The sequence below is a fragment of the Felis catus genome, chromosome E3 (assembly GCF_018350175.1).
Source record: "Felis catus isolate Fca126 chromosome E3, F.catus_Fca126_mat1.0, whole genome shotgun sequence".
Classification (NCBI taxonomy): domain Eukaryota; kingdom Metazoa; phylum Chordata; class Mammalia; order Carnivora; family Felidae; genus Felis; species Felis catus.
In genome coordinates, this window is record NC_058383.1 from 32,500,460 (window position 1) to 32,522,964 (window position 22,505).

The window sequence follows — 22,505 nt, forward strand, 5'->3', positions numbered from 1 at the left end:
AAGAGAAAGAGAGGCTGTGGAAGTGTGGGATTATATTCGGATAAGAGAAAACCCTCTCCCGACCACTGGCCAGGGAATTAAAAATATGAAGGGAGCCTGTTTCTACTTTGCAAACAGCCTTAGGAGTTTAGGTCAGAGTTTTCAGGGGTGTATGACTTTGTCTGGGACTGGAGCCAGCAGTGTGTCTGTGTCCTGGGAAGGAGGGGAGCCAGTGATCTTGGGGGTGCACTGGGAGAAAGCAGTCTCCTCCCTGGAGTGCTGTGGGAAGAGAGTGTATTGCCCCCCACCAAGGACAGAAGCCCCTGCAGGTGTCAGCCAGAGGCCCTTTGTGGCTGGGTGGAGCGGTGCTATTCCAGAACCACACCTGCACACAATGGGATCCTTGAAGATACCGGTTTTGAATCCTAGTGGAGTACCTGGGAGGCATGGGGGACTGTGGAACAGGACAAGCCACCCACCTGGGTGGCTCTGTGAGGATGGCCTGAACGGCGTGCTTTGAGACACCCAGTTCAGGGAGGAGATTGGGGTGTCATTTTCCTTTCACCCAGGGGTGGGGCTTCAGGGACCAGGACAGAGGCCCCCAGGGGACGTGGGCCCCCGCTTACACCAAACCCTGCCCCTCCGTACGTCTAACTGCTTATCTACCGGGGTGAGATTGACACTGACCGAACCAGACACGGCACAGTCACGGGTCCCAGGCACCAACAGATAACTGTCTTGTGGTTTTTTATGTTAGTCTTTTTTTTTTCTTTCCTTTCCTTCTCTTCTCCCTTACCTTTCTACTCTCTTCTTTCTTCCCCCCTTGGAATCAACCTCAGAGCTTCTGATTTGATTTTTGATCCGTTCTTATTATATATAAAATATGTATTTTTTTCCTCTCCTCTGGTCATTTAATCAGGTATTTTTACCCTATTCTTTTTACACCTTTTCTGTATCTCCTTTTTTTCCTCTTTCTGGATTAAGCCTGTGGTTTCTTTGATTCTCTGCCTGGTCTTTTTTTCCGCCCCTGTCATTTCTTCGTTTGGGATAAGGTTTCTTCCCTTCTCCCTGGGCCCCCTCTTCTCCTTTTTCCCAGGGTTACTTCAGCCAACGAATCAAAGCACATGAGGCGGAAGGTCCAACTCCCCACCACGAGTAGCGAGATAGAGCAGCCAAAGACACAACAGTGCATGCAAGACCCTCTAAAAACACTTCCTCAAATGCCAGGACCTGGACAGCGTATGACCTTTTTTTAATGTAGTACTTGTCACAGGTGCAGGACATAGCACAAGCTATTACAACACATAAAGGCCAGAATCGGGCTCTTCAGTAGAAATGTCTTAGGAGATAAAGACACAGGAGACCGTAAAATAATAGCTTTATTTATGACTGGAGATGTGAAGATATTCACAAAATGCCAAGGAAAACCATTCCTCGTTCGATTTTTGAAATCTCACAGCTCAGAGGACTGAGCTTTCACTACAAACCAGGAAAGGACGCCTCTCGAACAGACGATTCTTTACGCTAAGAGTTGGTGTTCCTTTTCTCACCACCCCACTGGGCCCTGAAGTACACGTATCCAGTCTGCTCACGGTTTCCTGGGGAGCTTGTGCTGGCTGCCGCCTCACGTTAGTGCCCCTCAGAGGAGTTCACGGGCTGCATCTCTTGGGGCCCCTAGGGTTACGTCCTCTCTCCGAGTAGGACGGCAGCCAGCAAATGAACAGAGAGTAGCACTGAGGAGTCAGCAAAGGAAAGCTTTGAACCTCAGGCGGACAACTCCATTTTCTGGAGCTGAAATAGAGGGCTGGATACTGCTCTTATCAGAGATACTCTGTGTTTTGTATACACAGCACACAACGTGTAACTAATTTTATTATAGATATCAAAATATACAAACAAATTTAGGGAAAACCTCCAGGCTCTTTCCCCAGATGACTGACAGGGCCAAAAAGAAAAACACAGGGAGAGGGCAAATGACTAGCCCTTAGGATTTGAACAGAAGGAGAAGACATTTATTTTCGTAAAATCTTGGTGAGCACCCCAGGGATGACCCTTCCTCAGCAGAGAGCTGATTTTTCTTGTACCTACACTGACCACAAAAGCAGGGCACCGAACGCTGATTTCCAAAGGCACAAGAAGTGGCTGCTCGGATCCTAGGGCTTCGGAGATAGAACAGCAGCGCCTCCGTAGTCCCAGAGGTTACGTACACAGCACAGCCGAAGTGACGTGAGTCCAGGGAAGCGTATGTTTTAGAACATATCTTCTGGGAGTACTTATTGAATGCAAATCAGAAATTCATGAAACGAGACGTCACTTACAACATAAGGACGAGGCCTGTCCCTGTTCAAAGGGTTCACAATCTGAACTGGCCCCTGGCAAATAGTGTTAGAGGAACACTGTAAACCAACAACTCAAAAATGAAAAAACAAAACAGCGCGATACAATAAATAATCACCAAAGACTTTTAGGTGAGATTTTCAGAAAACCCAGGGATAGATTTTATATCACAAAATGGTCCATATCGTCCAAAAATGTCTTTTGACTGGACGGTAAAATAGTATTTGTTGGAAGCTAAAAATTGAGATAAAGTACAGGCCATTGGGAGTGGTAAAGCTTTAATTTCTCCGATTTTCTTCCAAATAAACTTATTACTAGGGTTGTCATGGCAGAGAAAGAGGTGATAGCTTTCCACAGGGGCACACTTGGGGTTGATTTTAGCGATGTTCCAAGTCAGCGCGATGCCCCTGGGTCTCAGCACCCGCTTCACTTTGAGCTCAGGCTTCTGCGGGGGAAGCGTGTCTCGGGTTTTGTCTACGAGCTCGGGCAGCAGTGGTGGTGGTTCTGGGAGAGGCGGCAGGTGCTCAAAGGACTCAGGAGCCTAAAAACACATTTAGAAAGTTTAGCGAGCTGGCTCGGCGGGCTCTGGTAATTTACACGCGCGCGACTGCAGTTCTAAATCTACTTCCCAGTTTTCTGTCCGTTTCTCCAAATCCTCAGGACAAAAGGATGCTTCAAGACTATGTGGGGCTAGGGCCGGTCTTTTTAAGCACAAGCTGCTTTTGGCATTATGATTTGCACACTCTGCAGTGTCACTAGTCCAGAACGGTGAGGTCCCAGACGTTCTGGATCAATATTCCAGCTCATTTCCAACTTGTGTTCCCAAACGCTGTGCTAGTTTACGTGAATGGTGTGAGTGTACATGAACACCCATTTCTCTCCACCGTCATCAACAAGGGCGACTGCTCTTAAAAATCTTTTGTACACACACACACACACACACACACACACACACACACACACACACTTGTATTTGCTTTAACTTTCATAGCTTCTGGAAGACTCCAATATTTTGACTGCATACATAAGGAGATGTACAACAGCACAGTTTCAAAAGCACAAGCTGCAAGGGGACCCAAATGTGTCTGCCTAGGTAAATGGGTACTTCCCCTCAATCTGGAAGGAGCATCCCTTATAGAGCATCAGTACCTGGGCTGCATTTTGTGCCACCGGGGTTGTCTCTTTTGAGGTTGAAACCTCTTTTGCGGGTGACTCCAGGGTAGATACTGAACTTTCTGTGAACACAAGGTATAAGAAGTAAAATTTATCTGCAACAATCAATTCCATAGCCTTTAAGCAAAGCTAGTTACGTCTACCTTAACTTTCTGTATCACAATTATACTGTTAAAACATATACTCCAAGTATTAGGAAGCTTGAGACAACAGAAGATGACATATTATTCATAGTATTTAATAACAATTAAATGTGAACTAAAGTTACAAAACTGTGAAATAAGATGACAAACTTTTGATAAAAATTCAAGACCCAAAGGTGCTACATACAGCGAACTTTCCTTCAAATGGGACAAGAATTCTCCCCTTAAACACTGAAGTCACTATGTAAGCTGGAAGTAGGAAAAACTACACACAGGAGAGTGCTCCTGGCTCAGGGCTCTTAGAGGTGGCTTGGGCTCTCTCAGGCCAACAGGATATTTGCAAGCAGAGCCATCTGCAATCCTGTGTAAATATGTGACACACACAAGTCCTGGGAATTCAAATGAAGTATCAGGCAGCCTGGAGGTTACAGGACTCTGCTGCGGAGGCTGCTTCAGCCTAGAGGGCATCGGATATACCACTGACCCTTGAACAACACAGGCTCGGTCCACCTAGACGTCGCTGTTTTTCATTAAAAGTAGTACAGCCCTGTACAAATATTTTCTCTCCCTTGTAATTGTCAAGCCATTTTTTCTCTAGCTTCTCTAGTTTATTGTAAGCAAACAGTATATACGACATAGAACACACAAACAGGTGTTGACTGTTATCAGTAAGGTTTCCAGTCAACAGTGGGTTGTTAGTAGTTACATTCTGGGGAGCCAACAGTCATATGCAGATTTTCTTTACTTTTTTCTTTTTCTTTTTAGTTTATTTATTTTGAGAGAGCAAGAGAGCAAGTGTGAATGGGGGAGGGGCAGAGAGTGGGAGACAGAGAATCTCAAGCAGGCTCCACACTGCCAGCGCAGAGCCTGATGCGGGCCTTTGAACTCTCGAACTGTGAGATTGTGACCTGAGCCAAAATCAAGAGTTGGATGTACAACTGACTGAGCCACCTGGGTGCCCCTAGGCCGATTTTCTTTTCTTTTCTTTTCTTTTCTTTTCTTTTCTTTTCTTTTTTTGATAAAAATGTTTAATGTTTATTTATTTTGAGAGAGAGAGAGAGAGAGAGGCAGAGAGAGGGGGATACAGAGGATCCGAAGCAGGTTCCGTGCCGACAGGAGAGAGCCTGATGTGGGGCTCGAACTCACAAACTATGAGGTCATGACCTGAGCCAAAGTTAGACGCTTAACTGAGTCACCCCACAGATGTTCAGCTGTGTGGAGGCTGGTGTCCCTATCCCCCACATTACCCAGGGTCAACCATAAATTGTGGACTGTGGTAAGGGAGAGGGGAGGGAAAAGGGAGAAAAAGGAGAACAGAAGAGAGCTGGTGAAGGGAAGAAAAGGGTAAAACAGAGAAAATGTGAGCCTAAGGGAGAGACAGAAGGTTTTAGTTGGCCCAGGAAAATGTTCTGAAGTTGTATCCATGTAGTTGTATATAATAATATTTTGCTTATTTAAAAAAATTTCTTTTTACATTTATTTATTTTTGAGAAACAGAGTGAGACAAAGCATGAGCCGGGGAGGGGCAGAGAGAGATGGAGACACAGAATCCGAAGCAGGGTCCAGGCTCTGAGCAAGCGGGTCAGCACAGAGCCTGATGCGGGGCTCAAACCCACGAACTGTGAGATCATGACCTGAGCCAAAGTCGGAGGCTCAACCAACTGAACCACCCAGGTGCCCCTATTTTTTTTTTAAATAAGCTCCCTAAGTGGGGTTTGAACTCACAACCCTGTGATCAAGAGCCACGTGCACCACCGACGGAGCCAGCCAGACACCCCAACATTTTGTTCATATTTACTGTTGAGTAGCATTTAGCTGTATTATAGATATGCTGCAACCTGTTTCACCATTTATCCACTGATGGACATTTGCACTGTTTCTAGTTTGGGGCTACATGCATAAAGTGGCCACAAACATACGTGTCAAGTCTTTGTGGATGTGGGTTTTCATTTCTCTTGGGTCAATCAATACCTAAGATTAGAATAATGCGGTCACATGGTAGGGGTGCAGTTGACATACTGAACCACCAAATCACTTCGAAAGTGGTTTTACCATTGTACATCCCTACCGCTACGGCCTGGGAATTCTAGGCTGTTCTACATCCGTGCCCACACTCTGTGTATTTTCAGTTGTTCTCCTTTGTAGCCATGTTGTGGCATCTCATTCCAGTCTGCACTGGCCTGGTGAGTAACGATGTCGAGGATGTTCTCTCGTGCCAGTCTACCATCCCCACAGCTTCTACAATGAAGTGTCATCCGTTCGTTGGCGTTCAATTGGCTCTTTTTCTCCCAAGCATCTTAAGGGAGAAGCTTATCAGATTGCTCATTTTAGACTTTCCATTTTTTCTAATATAAACATTTAATGCTAGTAACTTCCCTCCAAGCACTGCTCTATCTGCTTCCCTCAGATTTTGCTGTTTCAATTTTCATGCAGTTGAAAACATTTTCAAATTTCCCTTTTGACTGCTTTGACTCCTGGGTTATTTTTTAGAAACGTGTTTGGTCTGCAAATACCTAGGGATTTTCCAGCGATCCCGGTTACTGATCGTGAATTTAATTCTGCCGTGTCAAAGAACATACCCTATAGGACTACAGTCCTTTTAAATATACTGGGACTAGTTTTATGGTCCAGAACACAATCTATCCTATCGCATGTTTCATATGCACTTAAAGAGAAGGTGTATTCTGCCATGGTTGAGTTGAGCGTTCTACAAATGTTCCTTAGCTTAAGCTGGGTTGGTAGTGTTGCTCAGGTTTCTACATACCCTGTCAAGTGCTGAGAATGGAGTGATGGAACCTCTAATTCTAATGGCTTATTTTTCTATTTGTCATCTCAGTCCTATAAGTTTTTGCATCAGGAATTCTGAAATGCTGTGATTAAGTACATACACATGTAGGTTTCCGAGGTCTTCCTGTTGAAATGACTGCTTTATCATTAGAGATAGTCTTCTTTACCCCTGGTAATATTCCTTGTTCTCAAGTCCATTTGATGGTAATACTGTCACCCCAGCTTTCTCACGACTAGCGTCTGTATGCTTTTGCATAGCTGTCTCCCTCCATCCTTTTAACCTCTCCATGTATTTGTATCTGAAGGGCATCATATAATTATCTTATAGTTGGATCTTGTTTTCTTATCCAGTCCAACAAGATCTGCTTGTGAATGTAGTGTTTAGACCACTAACACTTATTCTAATTATCAGTATGGCTGGGTTTAACTCTACCATCTTGCCTTCTGTTCTCCATTAGTTTCGTTTGCTCTTTGCATTTTTTGTGGCTTCTCTTAGATTATTTAAAAATTCCATTTTATCCTCACTATGGTCTATTAGCTATACTTGCACTTAAAAAAATTATTGCTCTAGGCATTACCATATGTATCTTCAATAACTTAGTCTGTTTTCAAGTAACATACTAATAAAACGTTACGACCCTCACAAAAGCATACATCCATTCCTGTCTTATGCAACACTATTGTCATATATTAACTTCTACATATATTATAAACCCTACAACATGGTATTACATTGTTTCACATACAACACTTTCCATCTGCTATCATTTTCTTTTTGCTAGAAGAACTTCCTTTATTTTTTTTTTTCTGCAAATTTTTATTTAAATTCTAGTTGCTTAACATAGTGTAATACTGGCTTTAGGGGTAGAATTTAGTGATTCATCGTTTACATGTAACACCCAGTGCTCATCATTACAAACACCCTCCTTCATGCCCATCCCCCATCTCCCACCCCCCCCCCCCCCATTAACCCTTAGTTTGTTCTCAATCATTAAGAGTCTCTTATGGTTTGCTTCCCTCTCTCTCTTTTCCCTTCCCATACGTTCATCGGTTTTCTTTCCTAAATTCCACATGAGTGAAATCATATGGTATTTGACTTTCCCTGACTGACTTATTTCACTTAGCATAATATACTCTAGCTCCTTCCCTGCTGTTACCAATTATAAGATTTAATTCTTTCTGGTGGCTGAGTAATAATCCATTGTGTCTGGGTGTGTGTATGTATGTGTATTATCGTACACATACATACACAAACACCTTTAATCCATTCTTCAATTGATGGGGCACTTCGGCTCTTTCCATAGTTTGGCTATTGTTGACAATGCTGCTAATAAACATCAGGGTGCATGCACCCCTTAGAACCTGTATTTTTATATCTTTTGGATAAATACTTAGTAGTGCAATTGGATTGTATGGTAGTTCCATTTTAAAATTGTTGAGGAACCTCCAAACTGTTTTCCAGAGTGGCTGCACCAATTTGCATTCCCACCAACAGTGTTAAGAGGGTTCCCCTTTCTCCATATCTTCACCAACATCTGTTGTTTCCTGTGTTGTTAAATGTTAACCATTCTGACAGGTGTGAGGTAGTTTCTCAATGTGGTTTTGATTTGTGTTTCTCTGATGATGAGTGATGTTGAGCATCTTTGCAGGTGTCTGTTAGCCATCTGGATGTCTTCTTTGGAAAACTGTCTATTCATGTCTTCTGCCCATTTCTTAACTGGGTTATTTTTGGGGTGTTGAATTTGGTAAGTTCTTTACAGATTTTGGATACTAACCCTGTATCAGATATGTCATTTGCAAATATCTTCTCCCATTCCTTAGGCTGCCTTTTGGTTTTGTTGATTGTCTCCTTTGCTGTGCAGTAGCCTTTTATCTTGATGAAGTCCCAATAGTTTATTTTTACTTTCGTTTTCCTCGCCTCTGGCGATGTGTCTAGTAAGAAGTTGCTACGGCAGAGGTCACAGAGGTTGCTACCTGTGTTTTCCTCTAGGATTTTGATGCTTTCCTGTCTCACATTTAGGTCGTTCATCCATTTTGAATTTATTTTTGTGTATGGTATAAGAAAGTGGTCCAATTTTCCCAACACCATTTGTTGAAGAGATGGTTTTTTTCCCATTGGCTATTCTTTCCTGCTTTGGTAAAGATTAGTTAACCATATAGTTGTGGGTCCATTTCTGAGTTTTCAATTCTCCATTGAAATGTTCCACTGATCTATGTGTCTCTGTTTGTGCCCGTACCATATTGTCTTGATGACTACAGCTTTGTAATATAGCTCGAAGTCTGGAATCGTGATGTCTCTACCTTTGCCTTTATTATTCAAGATTGCTTTGGCTGTTCAGGGTCTTTTGTGGTTCCATACAAATTTTAGGATTGTTTGCTCTATCTCTGTGAAGAATGCTGGTGGTATTTTGATAGGGATTGCATTAAATGTGTAGATTGCTTTAGATCATGTAGATATTTTAACATTGTTGGTTCTTCCAGTCCATGAGCATGGATTTTTTCCCCCCATTTCAATGTGTCCTCCTAAGTTTATTTTGTAAATGCTCTTTGGCTTTCAGAGTATAGACCTTTTACCTCTTTGGTTAGGTTTATTCCTAGGTATCTTACTGGTTTTGGTGCAACTGTAAATGGGGTCGATTCCTTGATTTCTTTTTCTGCTGCTTCATTACTGGTGTATAGAGACGCAACAGAAGTACAGAGATGTACAGAAGTACATCGATTTTATATCCTTCAACTTTGCTGAATTCATATATTAGTTCTAGCAATTTTTCTGTTGGAGTCTTTCAGGTTTTCCACAGTAAGTATTATGTCTGCAGATAGCAGAACTCTGACTTCTTCCTTGCTGATTTGGATGCCTTTTATTTCTTTTTGTTGTCTGAGGCTAAGACTTCCAGTACTATGTTAAATGATAATGGTGAGAGTGGATATCCCTGTCTTGTTCCTGACTGCAGAGGAAAAACCTTATTTTTCCTCACTGAGGATACTGGCTGTGAATCTTTTGTATATGGCTTTTATGATGTTGAGGTATGTTCCATCTATACCTACTTTGTTGAGGGTTTTTATTAAGAATGGATGCTGTATTTTGTCAAATGCTTTTTCTGCATTTATTGAGACAGTCATATGGTTCTTATCCTTTTATTAATGTGGTATTATCACACTGATTGGTTTGTGAACATTGAACCACCCCTGCAACCTAGGAACAAATCCCACTTGGTTGTGGTGAATAATTCTTTTAATGTACCGTTGGATTCAATCTGCTAGCATCTTGTTGAGAATTTCTGGGTCCATGTTCATCAGGGATATTGGCCTGTAATTCTCCTTTTAGGTGGGGTCTTTGTCTGGTCTTGGGATATTATATTAATAACTCTTCTTTAAATGTCTGTTAGAATTCCCCTGGGAAGCCATCTGTCCCTGAACTTTTGTTTGTTGGGAGATTTTTAATTACAGATCCAATTTCTTTGCTGGCTATGGGCCTGCTTAAATTTTCTATTTCTTCCTGTTTCAGTTTTGGTAGTGTGTATGTTTCTAGGAATTTGTCAATTTCTTACATATTGCCCTGGTTTTTTTTGGCAATTTTTCATAATATTTTCTTAATTTTTTTTTTTAATTTTTTTCAACGTTTTTGTATTTATTTTTGGGACAGAGAGAGACAGAGCATGAATGGGGGAGGGGCAGAGAGAGAGGGAGACGCCGAATCGGAAACAGGCTCCAGGCTCTGAGCCATCAGCCCAGAGCCTGACGCGGGGCTCGAACTCACGGACCGCGAGATCGTGACCTGGCTGAAGTCGGACGCTTAACCGACTGCGCCACCCAGGCGCCCCTCTTAAATTTTTTTTGTATTTCTGTATTTGCGGTGATCTCTTCTCTTTCATTTGTAATTTTATTTATTTAGATCTTTTCTCTTTTTGATAAGTTTGGCTAGGAGTTTATCAATTTTATTCTTTCAAAGAGCCAGCTTAGTTTCACTGATCTGTTTGTTTGTTTCTATATCATTTATTTCTGCTCTAATCCTTGTTTTCTCCTTCTCCTGCTCACTTTATTTGCTGTTCCTTTTCTAGCTCCTTAAGGTTAGGTGGCATATTTGACTTTTCTTGCTTCTTGAGGTAAGCCTGTATTGCAATATTCTTCCCTCTTAGCATAGCCTTTGCTGCATCCCAAAAATTTCGCACTGTTGTGCTTTAATTTTCAAGCATGAGTGGGAGAGGGACAGAGAAAGAGGGAGAGTCCCAAGCAGGCTCTGTGCTATCAGCACAGAGCCTGATGTGGGCCTCGAACTCACAAACCATGAGATCATGACCTGAACTGAAATCAAGAGTTGGATGCTTAACCAACTGAGCCACCCAGGTGCCCCAACCCATTTATTCTTTAGTAGGATATTCTTTAATCTCCATGTATTGTGGTCTTCCCAAATTTTTTGTTGTGGTTGACTTAAACTTTCATAGCACTGTGGTCTGAAAATATGCATGCATGATCTCAGTCTCTTTGTGCTTGTTGAGGGCTGATTTGTGATCTATTCTGGAGAATATTCTATATGCACTTGAAAAGTATGCGTATTCTGCCACTTTAGGATGAAATGTTCTGAATAAATCTGTTAAGTCCATCTGGCCCAATGTGCCAATCAAAGCCACTGTTTCTTTGATTTTCTGTTTAGATGATTTGTCCATTGCTGTGAAAGTGGGTTGTTGAAGTCCCATACTATTATTGTGTTATTATCTGTGAGTTTCTTTATGTTTGTTATTAATGGATTTGTATATTTGGGGGCTTCCACTTGGGGGCATAAATATTTACAGTTGTTAGATTTTGTTTTTAATTTATTGTATTATTATTTATTTTTTCATTTAGTTTATTATTTATTTTAGAGAGACCACACATGTGTGAATGGGGGAGAGGGGCAGGGGAGAAAGGGAGGGAGGGAGGGAGGGAGAGAGAGAGAGGGAGAGAGAGAGAGAGAGAGAGAGAGAAAGGGAGGGAGGGAGAATCTTAAGCAGGCTCCATGCTCAATGCAGAGCCTAACGTGGAGCCTGGGATTATGATCAGAGCTGAAATTGAGTCGGATGGTCAAATGACTAAGCCACCCAGATGGCCCACAACTGTTAGATCGCCTTGATGGACAGACCCCTTAATTATGATATAATGCCCTTCATCTTTTCTTAAGTCTTTGGTTTAAAATTTAGTAATTCTGATATAAGTATGCCTACTCTGGCTTTATTTTGGCATCCATTAGTCATGATAGATGGTTCTCCATTCCTTTACTTTCAGTCTTCACATGTGTTTAGGTCTAAAATGAGTCTCTTCAGGAAACCATCAAAACCCTAGAGGAGAAAGGAGGAAAAAACCTCTCTGACCTCAGCTGCAGCAATTTCTTACTGGACACATCTCCAAAGGCAAGGGAATTAAAAGCAAAAATGAACTATTGGGACCTCATGAAGATACAAAGCTTCTGCACTGCAAAGGAAACAATCAACAAAACTAAAAGGCAACCAACGGAATGGGAAAAAATATCTGCAAATGACATATCAGACAAAGGGCTAGTATCCAAAATCCATAAAGAACTCACCAAACTCCACACCCAAAAAACAAATAATCCAGTGAGGAAATGGGCAGAAGACATGAACAGACACTTTTCCAAAGAAGACATCCAGATGGCCAACAGGCACATGAAAAGATGCTCAATGTCACTCCTCATCAGGGAAACACAAATCAAAACCACACTGAGATACCACCTCACGCCAGTCCACAGTGTGGAGGTTCCTCAAAAAATTAAAAATAGGTCTACCCTATGACCAGCAATAGCACTGCTAGGAATTTACCCAAGGGATACAGGAGTGCTGATGCATAGGGGCACTTGTATCCCAATGTTTATAGCAGCACTTTCAACAATAGCCAAATTATGGAAAGGGCCTAAATGTCCATCCACTAATGCGTGGATAAAGAAATTGTGGTTTATATACACAATGGAATACTAGTTGGCAATGAGAAAGAATGAAATATGGCCTTTTGTCACAATGAGGATGGAAATGGAGAGTGTTATGCTAAGTGAAATAAGTCATACAGAGAAAGACAGATACCATATGGTTTCACTCTTATGTGGATCCTGAGAAACTTCACAGAAGACCATGGGGAAGGGGAAGGAAAAAAAAAGTTAGAGAGGGAGACAGCCAAACCATAAGAGACTCTTAAAAACGGAGAATAAACTGAGGGTTGATGGGGGCTGGGAGGGAAGGGAGGGGACGGTGGGTGATGGGCATTGAGGAAGTCACCTGTTGGGATTAGCACTGGGTGTTGTATGGAAACCAATTAAACAATAAATTTCATAGTAAAAAAAATAAATAAAATGAGTCTCTTGTAGGCAGCATATATGAGACTTGTTTTATTTATCCATTCTGATACTCTATGTCTTTTGATTGGAGCATTTAGTCAATTTACATTCAGAGTGGTACTGAAAACATAGGAATTTAGCGCCATTGTGTTATCTGTAAAGTTGGTGTTTCTGGTGATGTTCTCTGTTCCTTTTGGTCTTTTTTCCCTTCCCCACTCAGAGTCTGCCCCTTTAATATTTCTTGCAGGGCTGTTTTAGTGGTCATGAACTCCTTTAGTTTTTACTTGCACGGGAAACTCTCTCTCCTTCTATTCTGAATGATAGCCTTGCTGGATATGCAGCCTGACTGCACATTTTCCCCGTTCAGCATGTTGAACAAATCATTCCACTCCTTTCTGACCTGCCAAATTTCTGTGGACAGATCTGATGTGAACCTGATTTATTTTCTCTTATAGGTTAAGGACATTTTCCCCCTTGCTACTTTCAGGATTCTTTCCTTGTCTATGTATTTTGTGAATTTGACTACCATATGCCTTGATGATGGCCAGCTTTTGCTGAATTTAATGGCAGTTCTCTGTGCTTCTTGGATTTTGAAGTCTGTTTCCTTATTAGGGAAGTTTTCAGCTATAATCTGCTTAAATAAACTCTCTCCTCCTTTTTCTTTCTCTTCTTCTGGGACTCCTATGATACGAAAGTTTACACACTTAAGGAGTTGCTGAGTTCTCTAAATGTACAATTATGATCCAATACATTTTTTCCCTCTTTTTTTCCGCTTCATTATTTTTCATAATTTTATCTTCTATATCACTCATTTGTTCCTCTGCTTCATCCATCGTCAGTGTCACTGCATCCATTTGGGTTTGCATCTCAATTACAGCATTTTTTATTTTGGCCTTTGACTAGTGTTTTGTTCTTTGATCTCTGCAGTAATGGATTCTCTAAGTGTCTTCTATGCTTTTCTCAAGCCCAGCTAGTATCCTTGTTATTACTGAATTCCTCCGTCTTGTCATTTTGTCTGGGTCACTGGTCTGTTTGTGTGTGTGATTGTTAGGAAAGTCTGTTGTATTCCTACTCTTGAGAATAATGGCTATTACGGGGGTAAAAAAAAAAAAAAAAAAAAAAAGCTAGATCCTAAGTGTGTTTTGGTGTGCTTGTTAAAAGAAGTAGATCCATAAATAAATAAATAAACAAATAAATAAATAAAGCAATATTTAAAAATAAATTTAAAAAAAATGAAGGTAAATCCTGGGTGTGCTTTGGTCTGCTTGTTAAAATAAGTTAGATCCAAAAAACAAAACAAAAAAAGGAAGCTAGGTCCAGTTTCCCCTAGAGCCAAAGCTTTGCAGCAGTCTAAGATCAGTGACTTTGTGCATGAGGTGGGGGGGGGGGGTCTGTGCTGGCCTCCCGGAGGTGGAGCCTGCTATGCTGATTCTCAGGTGAACTTGCCCTAATGGAGACGCATCTGCGGGGGGGGGGGGGGGGGGGCCGGGGGTGCTTGGTGTAAGCGGCTCTAGCCTCCACTGGATGGCACTGTTTTGCTCACTGAAGTCGGTCCGTGCTGATGGATAGAGGTGGGGGGACTGAGGGGTAGAGGGTGAGGGGGTGGGGATGGCACTGCCTTGCTCTCTCCTCCTAGGAGCTGGGAGTTTGTGCCCGCCACCCTTCAGGACGCCCTCAGAAAAGTGTGAATCATCACCTTTCTTGTGTGCCCCACTGCTGCCAAATCCCTGCCTTCACCTTGCCTGTGTCTGAGTTGTCCACCTGCCAGGCAGCACGGTACTGCTGTGTTCTATGTCGGGCGTGTGCCTGGGTTTCAAAACTCCAAACTCCAAGACGCAGACCCCCGCTGATCCTCTGGGGGAGGGTCTTGCCTTGCTTTTGTCTTTTGCTAGTCTGTCCCAGAAGAGCAGTCGCAGAACGGCACGCCGGTTCGGAGTTCACTGTAAACTGCAGAACAAGGCTGGCACCAAGGTTTGCTGCCCCCAGCTGGTGTCTGCTCCTACGCTAGCGAACAGGGCAGCATGCTGGCGCCACCCGTTCTTTTTGTCTGCGGAGAGGCTATGCCACCACTCCCACACGTACTCCAAGCAGGGGAACTGTTTCTTCCTGTGCCACCCAAGGGATCCTCAGACCACGGTGCCTGCTCCCGGGTCTCCACCCTCCTTCCCCACCTGCTAAGCCCACCAGGCACGGCCACAGCTATGGCGTAGACCTCTAAAACTTGAGACTTTGCGCTCCACTGCTTGTGATAACTTGCAGCAGTCAGCCTTTCTTCTTTTCCCGGTTGATGGTTTCGAGGAAGATTTTCTTCTTGTGCAATCCGCTGCAGGTGTTCTCTCTCTCTCTCTCTCTCTGTTGCTCCCTTCTCTGTGATCAGGGCTCCCTTCCGTTCGCCGCACCCACAGCTCTTTTCTCCCCTAAATCAAGTCTCTGCAGCTCCCCTTCCACAATATGGCTGTTTTTCTACTTTCAGTTGTGCAGTTTTCCTCGGTCAGGCCTCGGATCGATTTCCCGGGTATTCAGAATGATTTGGTATTTATCTAGCTGTGTTCGAGAGAGGAGGCAAGTTTAGGGACCTCTACCCCTCCCAGAACTTCCTTTATTTTTAATAATGAAGGTTTACTGGCAACAAATTTTATCTTAAAAAGTCTTTTTATGTATTTATTTTGAGAGAGAAAGAGCATGTGTGTGGGAGGGGGGAGAAGCAGAGCGAGAGGGAGTCTGAAGCAGGCTAGTCTCCACCAGTAGCACAGAGCCCAATGTGAGGCTCGAATTCACGAACCATGAGAATGCATGAACCTGAGCTGAAACCAAGAGTCGAATCCTTAACTGACTGAACCACCCACACGCTCCTATCTAAGAAAGTCTCAAGTTTGCTTTCACTTTTGAAAGATATACTCGGTAAGGATTTTTCCCCCCGGCCTTTTAATGATGTCATTTGACTGTCTTTTGGTTTGCACAGTTCCAAATGAGAAAACTGAATTCTTCCTTCTTCTCTCTATATTTTATGATACATTTTTTTTTCTTAAAAACAATTTTTGTTTTTTTTCTGATTGCTTTTAAGATTTTTTTCTCTTTATCCCTGGTTTTCAGGAATTGATTATGAGGTACCTTGATATGGTTCTCTTTGTATTTATCCTCCTTGGAATTTACTGAAGTTCTTAATTATGTGGGTTTGTGCTTTTCATTCAATTTAGGAAACTTCTGACCATACATGTATGTAGGTCCACTTGGTATTATCCCACAGCTCATTAAAAAACTCTTACTCCTTTTTTCCCCAGGCTTTTTTCTTTTCTCTTTTTAATCTTCCTTTAATTTGGATAGTTTCTTTCTAAGCTATCGGGTCAGGTACTATTTCTTCCAATTTACCAATTTGTTTTCCTTCTTCTGTGTTTAATATGCTGTTTTTTTTCCAGTCACTGAATGTTGTTCTCTAATTTGGTTCTATTTTATATATTTTCTTTCTCTTATTATGGTCCTGTGTACTTTTTATCTTTGAGCATATTTCGTTTTTCTTTTTTCAATTTAGATTTTTTATGTAATCTCTACCCCAATTTGGAGCTCAAACTCCAGATCAAGAGCCAGGTGCCCCAGTTTGAGCATATTTAGATCACATCTTCCAAAGTCCCTGTCTGTTAATTTTGTCATCTCTGTCATTTCTAAGTTTGTTTCAAATAGATTGATTTTTCTCTTGGTTATGGATTCCATTTTTTTAAAAAAAAATTTTTTTTAACATTTATTCATTTTTGAGAGAGAGACGGAGCATGAGCGGGGGAGGGGCAGAGAGAGAGGGAGACACAGAATCTGAAGCAGGCTCCAGGCTCTGAGCTGTCAGCACAGGGCCTGACGTGGGGCTTGAACTCACAGACCAGGAGATCATGACCTGAGCCGAAGTCGGACGTTTAACCGACTGAGTCACCCAGGCACCCCTGGATTCCACTTTTTTTTTTTTATCTTTGTATCTCTAGTGACTTTTAAATTGGATAATGGATATTATAAAATGTAAATGGCTGTATGTCGAATTCCATTCTCTCTCATTTTAAACAGAGCACAGTGAGCTTTGTGTGGTAAGCCATCAAGTTACATGTAGTTCAGCTTGATCCTTTCGAAGTTTGTTTTTCGATTTTATTGGGGTAAGGCTACAGTTGCCTTTGCTCTAAGATGAGTTTACACCCAGATATTCAGAAGACTCTGCCACTATAGCTGGTCAAAATGGAAACATTTCCTACCTGTGAGCATAAAGCTCTTTGGTCATTCTTTGCCCAGACGTATTGGGTTTCACTCTACCCATGTGTGGCTTAATACTTCAGTAAGGCCTCAAGAGGATTCTATGCTAACCTCCTGGGGCTCTTTCTCTGAGTGGCTTCCTGATTCTGATACTATAGTCTTCCCCTTCTCTCCAGCTGCCTTAGCCTCTCTGGAGGCCAATCTCTGTCTCCTCACCAGAGCAAGACAGACATTCTCTGCTTGGGAGCTCCTACTGTGTACCACAGTCTAGGAAGGGAGTTGGGACAATCTGTACAGCTCATCTCATTCAATGCCTTCTCTCAGGGGTTGTAGTTCCTATCCTGCAATATCTGAAAAGATTTTTAAAAATTACATCTTGTTTAGTTTAGTTTGTTTATGGCAGAAAAGGGAAGTCTGGGATCATTTACTCACATCACTACTCTCTATACATACATTTATAACTTTTTTCTCTTGTTATATTACTAACACGTTTTCATCAACACATGTACTTCTTCTACAGCATTATTTTTTTTTTTAATTTTTTTTTTCAACGTTTATTTATTTTTGGGACAGAGAGAGACAGAGCATGAACGGGGGAGGGGCAGAGAGAGAGGGAGACACAGAATCGGAAACAGGCTCCAGGCTCTGAGCCATCCACCCAGAGCTTGACACGGGGCTCGAACTCACGGACCGCGAGATCGTGACCTGGCTGAGGTCGGACGCTTAACCGAATGCGCCACCCAGGCGCCCCACTACAGCATTATTTTTAATGGCTGAATACTGCTGTACCATATAAATGTGTGCAATCAATCCTATATTTCTAGGAATTTAAGGATTTCCAAAGTTTTATCACAAATAGCACTGTGATGAACATTTTCAAAGAATTTGGGGGGTCAAAAGGCTTCCATATTTGTTAAGTTTTTGATATTGATAAAAATGTCGTCCAGAAAGATTCACACTCCCATTCACAGTGTGCAAAATTATATTTCTTTTAAATCTCTTTAGTGGAAAATCTGCCGCACTAATTGAACATTTTGGTGGGAAAGTAAACTATGTGATAAACATTGTGCTAAAAGGATGGGAACTTACAGATTAATAAAGACACGGATGCTGTAGAAAAGAAGTTCCAGTGCTTTCCGGAAGACATATGTAAAGAAATGATTACAGGCCGATGTAATCAAGCTAGAATATGGGCGTGCGCTAAATACCAATGGTAAGGAGAACCTGGAAGGAACAGTGTAGCCAAAGTGTCTAAACTGAATATGAAAGGATGAAGAGTGGGGACGTCACACAAGCCTAGGGAGGCCCAGAGGGGAGAGGCGTCCCAACAAAGGGAACCGCACACGTGGAGGTGGTGAGGAGAAGCAGCGCTACCTGTTGAGAGGCGATGAAGGCACAGCTAAGGGACGTGTAGAACATAAGCTCGGAAGGTTTGCAGGGTCTACGTCACTGAGGCTTCTGTCGTGCTAAGGAGTTTTGATTTTATCGTACACAGGTGTGTACACAGGAAGCAGTATTTCAGTGACAGCTTGCAAGAGTCACCAGAAGCACTAAGTTTAGGGCAGAAACATTAGTTACTAGGTTATGACAGAAGACCAGGCTAAAGGTGATGGAATTCTGAAATAAGAAAATACATGGAGCAGACCGGTTGGCTTTTCAGGAGACAGAACTGATGGGCTTGAAAAGTGACGAGACTGTGGAACGAGGCAGATCTAAGCGTCAAAAGTGTTTCCTTTTGTCTAGGAAAACTGTCTAGCTTGGAAAATGGAGTGAGCTGGTGATAGCATTCATCAAGACTGGGAATACAGGAGACAGTCGAGGTTTGACCTGAGAAACGAACTTTTATTGAGAACTGGATATTCTACAAGATAAACAGACTCATGTTATCATGGGTCAGCAGCATGAATTAACATGATCTCTCTGTCCAACTGCTAGATTTCAGACTAAAGCCCCCCAAGTTAGAGGTCTGATTTATCTTCTCAAGCAGTGACAAATCTGTGTTCCTACTTTTTATTTTATTGTGTCTGCAATCCTGTACTTTGGGGAATAAGCTGAGGGACTCCCTGAGCCTGCACTGACGAGTTAACAAGGCAGAAAGAATTACAAAGCCATAGGATGCTCACACCCAAGTATGGGTAAACAAGATTAGGTGAGTAAGGACAGAGAAGGGGGGCAAAGGTCCCCAGAACAGAGGAGGGGCAAAGGCCCCCAATACAAAGGTGTATGAGGTAAGCAAGATAAGGTATTCAGGGCAAAAGGGCTCCCCAACTTAGCACTATAGCAGAAAGCTGCTTTCACGGGAAGGAAGGACCAAATTAGGTAAACAGGTAAATAGGGCTACAGACCTCTGTGCTGTGGGTGAAGCTGCCCAGAGGGGAGCTGATTAACAAAAGAAAGGGGTCTTGTTAACCCTGAGGTTATGTGCTCTATCTGTCTTATCCTCTAGGCTAGTCAAGATAAACAGACACGGGACCTCCTGTCTGCCCTTAACAACCATCTACCCATCTGCCTGGTGTCAGGATTTTGTTTTGTTACTAACCCAAACCCCTAAACCCCTTCAAGACCCCCTTTCCCTCACGTCCATGAGTTACTGTTCACAGTTTCATTGCCTCTTTGTGCACATCCATTACCATGTTTGTAAGCCTTCTGATCCTAATAAAAATGGAGCAAGGACCCTTAATCGGGGCTCTTGTCTTTTCCCGGATATTAGCCATCTCTCGCTTTTAATCCTGTGTCTGCTCTCTTGCTGGTCAAGAGAGAACTTTAGACTTAGAGTCTACGGCACTGTACCATGTAGTTTAGAAACAATTTGTAATCTGAATTAACAACCAACTGATTATTATAGATTCCAATTCATTCTCAGATCTATATTTCTAATTTTCATCACTAAACTGGAAATTGAAGGGTTTCTTAATTCTATCATGAGGTACCTGGAGATTTCAATGGTTCCAACCTTTGTTTGGCTCCACAGTTGAAAGGGGAGAAGGAGTTAGACTATATATTTCCTATGCTAACCTCCATTTTTAAATATTACACAATTTTACTAATGCTAATAAGTAATATTTCAAGAGTTTATCAAGAGTTTCAAAAACATTCAAGTGTAGTTATTAAGGGCTGAAACTCTATAACTCATTACTAGTCCCAGATGACTATATTTTACTTCTTTCTCTTTAAATCTGAGAAAGAGGGCGCTGTTCCTCTTCCCTTTCATGTTATGCCCTAGCTTCCTCTCACAGTGCTATTGTTATAGTTAAAGAAAAAAGGTGTGTACCAGAGAAGAGATTCATAATAGCCCCAAACAACCCCATGTCTTTCAGTGAGTGTATACAAACTATTTTATACATCTATACCACAGAATATTACTCAGTAGCAAAAGGGAATACTACTGATACACAACTCTGGTGACCCTCTGAGGGAATTATGCTAAGTAAGGAAAAGAAGCCAATCTCAAAAAGATACACGCATATCATCACAGAACACCCACAGATGGTTGTCTGATTGGATTGTGGTGACCATCACATGAATCTCTACATGATAAAACTGCCCAGAACCACACACACACATATACTAACACACTGAAACAAACTTTATCAATGTGTCAAATGCTTTCTGAATTGTTAGCTTCCATTGTACTTAAGAAGGAAAGACAACTCCTTTACCTGCGTTGCAGTTTGATCGGGCTTCTTTTGTCAGATCGATCACAGAATCAAATTTCTTTTTCTCTGTGGCCTGAAAAGTTGTTGTTAAAGAAACAAGATTTTGCCTCCATAACAGAACATATTTTTTAAAAAATAAAACACAAATTTTAAATTACCATTTAGAAGATAGAACATCCTGTAAGTCCTTAAGGTTTAATTTAATTCTATTATGAGAGAGAAGCTCAGGAAATACTACGTGTTTTTCACAATATGACTAAGCAGAGTCTGAGTTAATTTGGTTAAGTAAGTATGGTTTTGAAATATGTTTATCATTAAGTGTTTGCTTTTATTTTTTTAAATTTTTTCTCTCTCTTAATGTTTATTTTTGACAGAGAAGAGTGCCTGTGCCTGGGTGCATGAGAATAGGAGGGGCAGAGACAGAAGGAGACAGAGAATCTGATGCGGGCTTTGTGCTGACAGCAGAGAGCCTGATCCCAATGCAGGGCTTGAACTCATGAACTGTGAGATCACAACCTGAGCCAAAGTTGAATGTGTAATCGACTGAGCCACTCAAGTGCCCTGTTTGCTTTTTAATGTTTAAGCTAGACTGGACCATGGGTATGCCAACTAGTCAGACATTAATTTCACAGAGAATGAATCTCCCGAAGAATGAATAACAAAACTAAGTCATCCAACATGTAGCAACACTCAAGTTCACAGAACTAACATATTCAAATAAACAGCACTCAGAAACAATATTTATTACCTACCTGAACTTCTGCTTCAGCATTTGGTGGACTGTTAGAATTTCCTGATGTAGGTTTTCCAGTATCTGAAAGACAATTATTAAAATACCAACATTTGACAAGTTTATTAAGCAATTAAATATTTATGAACTTTGTAATATATACAAATGCTAAAACACAATAATGAGGATCCTAATTAACCATTTACCAAGTATGGGTACATAGCCACAAAAAGTAATTCAATGGACATACCTATTCCAAAGACCAAGGAACAGTGCAAACAAACCAAAAATCTAATTTTCGTTCAAAAGATTTTGTTCTCCTGTGACTTTACAACTGTATTAGTGACTCTTTTTTGAAAATCCATCTGTAAATTAATACAGCATTTGAGGAAAGACTTGGAAAGGTGCACATTTTTTATTCACAGTATTTCTAAACTAGACTACTGGAGGGGGCTGAAGAGCATTCTATCCAGAACCAGTAGAAAATCTCAGATCAATGCTTAATATCCCTTGTAACTATCTGATTCACAATCTTAACAGTCCAAACCCTGGGGGCAATTCAGGAGATACATAAGTGGAGGCAAAGCTTTCTGAAATCAAGATGCAAATACTCTAAAATAGTAAAACGTGAAAAGGAAATGGATAATTTTGAATGAGAACTTCTAGGCCAACAAGAAAGCCATTTTAAAAGAGACGAACTTTAGAAATCTTAGGTTAAAGATTTTTACGTAAGTGAAATAAGACAGAAACTCTAAAGAACAACACAGTATTCTCACAGAAACTAAAAGTTAAAACATCAAAGATGCAAAACAACAGCCAGACTTTAAATCTTAAGTGGACTGTAAGGTAACTTAAAAGACAAAACAAAAAGACAAACAAAAAACAAATCTGTCCCCCCAACACAGGCCAGAGCAAACATGGAAAAATAAAGTATATGAAAGGGTAGTTTTAAAACTCAAAAAGCCATTAAACACAATAAACAAACAAAAGGCCATAAATTGATAAACACGAGTTTAAAAAGAAACCTCAGTTATATCAAGGAATCGTTTACTTATTCAGATATTAACCACAGACATAAATTAAAACACTTTTGGAACCAGAACTAAAATATTTATTTATTGGAAGATAATATTCAATTCTCTATTAGAAAAAAA

General features: G+C 41.4%; 1 protein-coding gene across 3 annotated transcripts in view; it reads right to left on the minus strand.

Moving 5' to 3' along the window:
* Positions 1–1,340: 1,340 nt before the first annotated feature.
* The window catches only part of ATF7IP2 (activating transcription factor 7 interacting protein 2), a 60,083-nt gene continuing 38,918 nt past the window's right edge, over positions 1,341–22,505 (minus strand). For all 3 annotated transcript variants that reach the window (XM_023246204.2, XM_019820970.3, XM_023246205.2), the window contains 4 exons: positions 21,374–21,435; positions 20,625–20,694; positions 3,466–3,551; positions 1,341–2,857 (listed from right to left, as the gene is read on the minus strand). In XM_023246204.2, the coding sequence (XP_023101972.2) occupies positions 2,444–2,857; positions 3,466–3,551; positions 20,625–20,694; positions 21,374–21,435 (632 nt within the window). In that variant the 3' untranslated portion in view covers positions 1,341–2,443. The remainder of the gene's footprint in view (positions 2,858–3,465; positions 3,552–20,624; positions 20,695–21,373; positions 21,436–22,505) is intronic.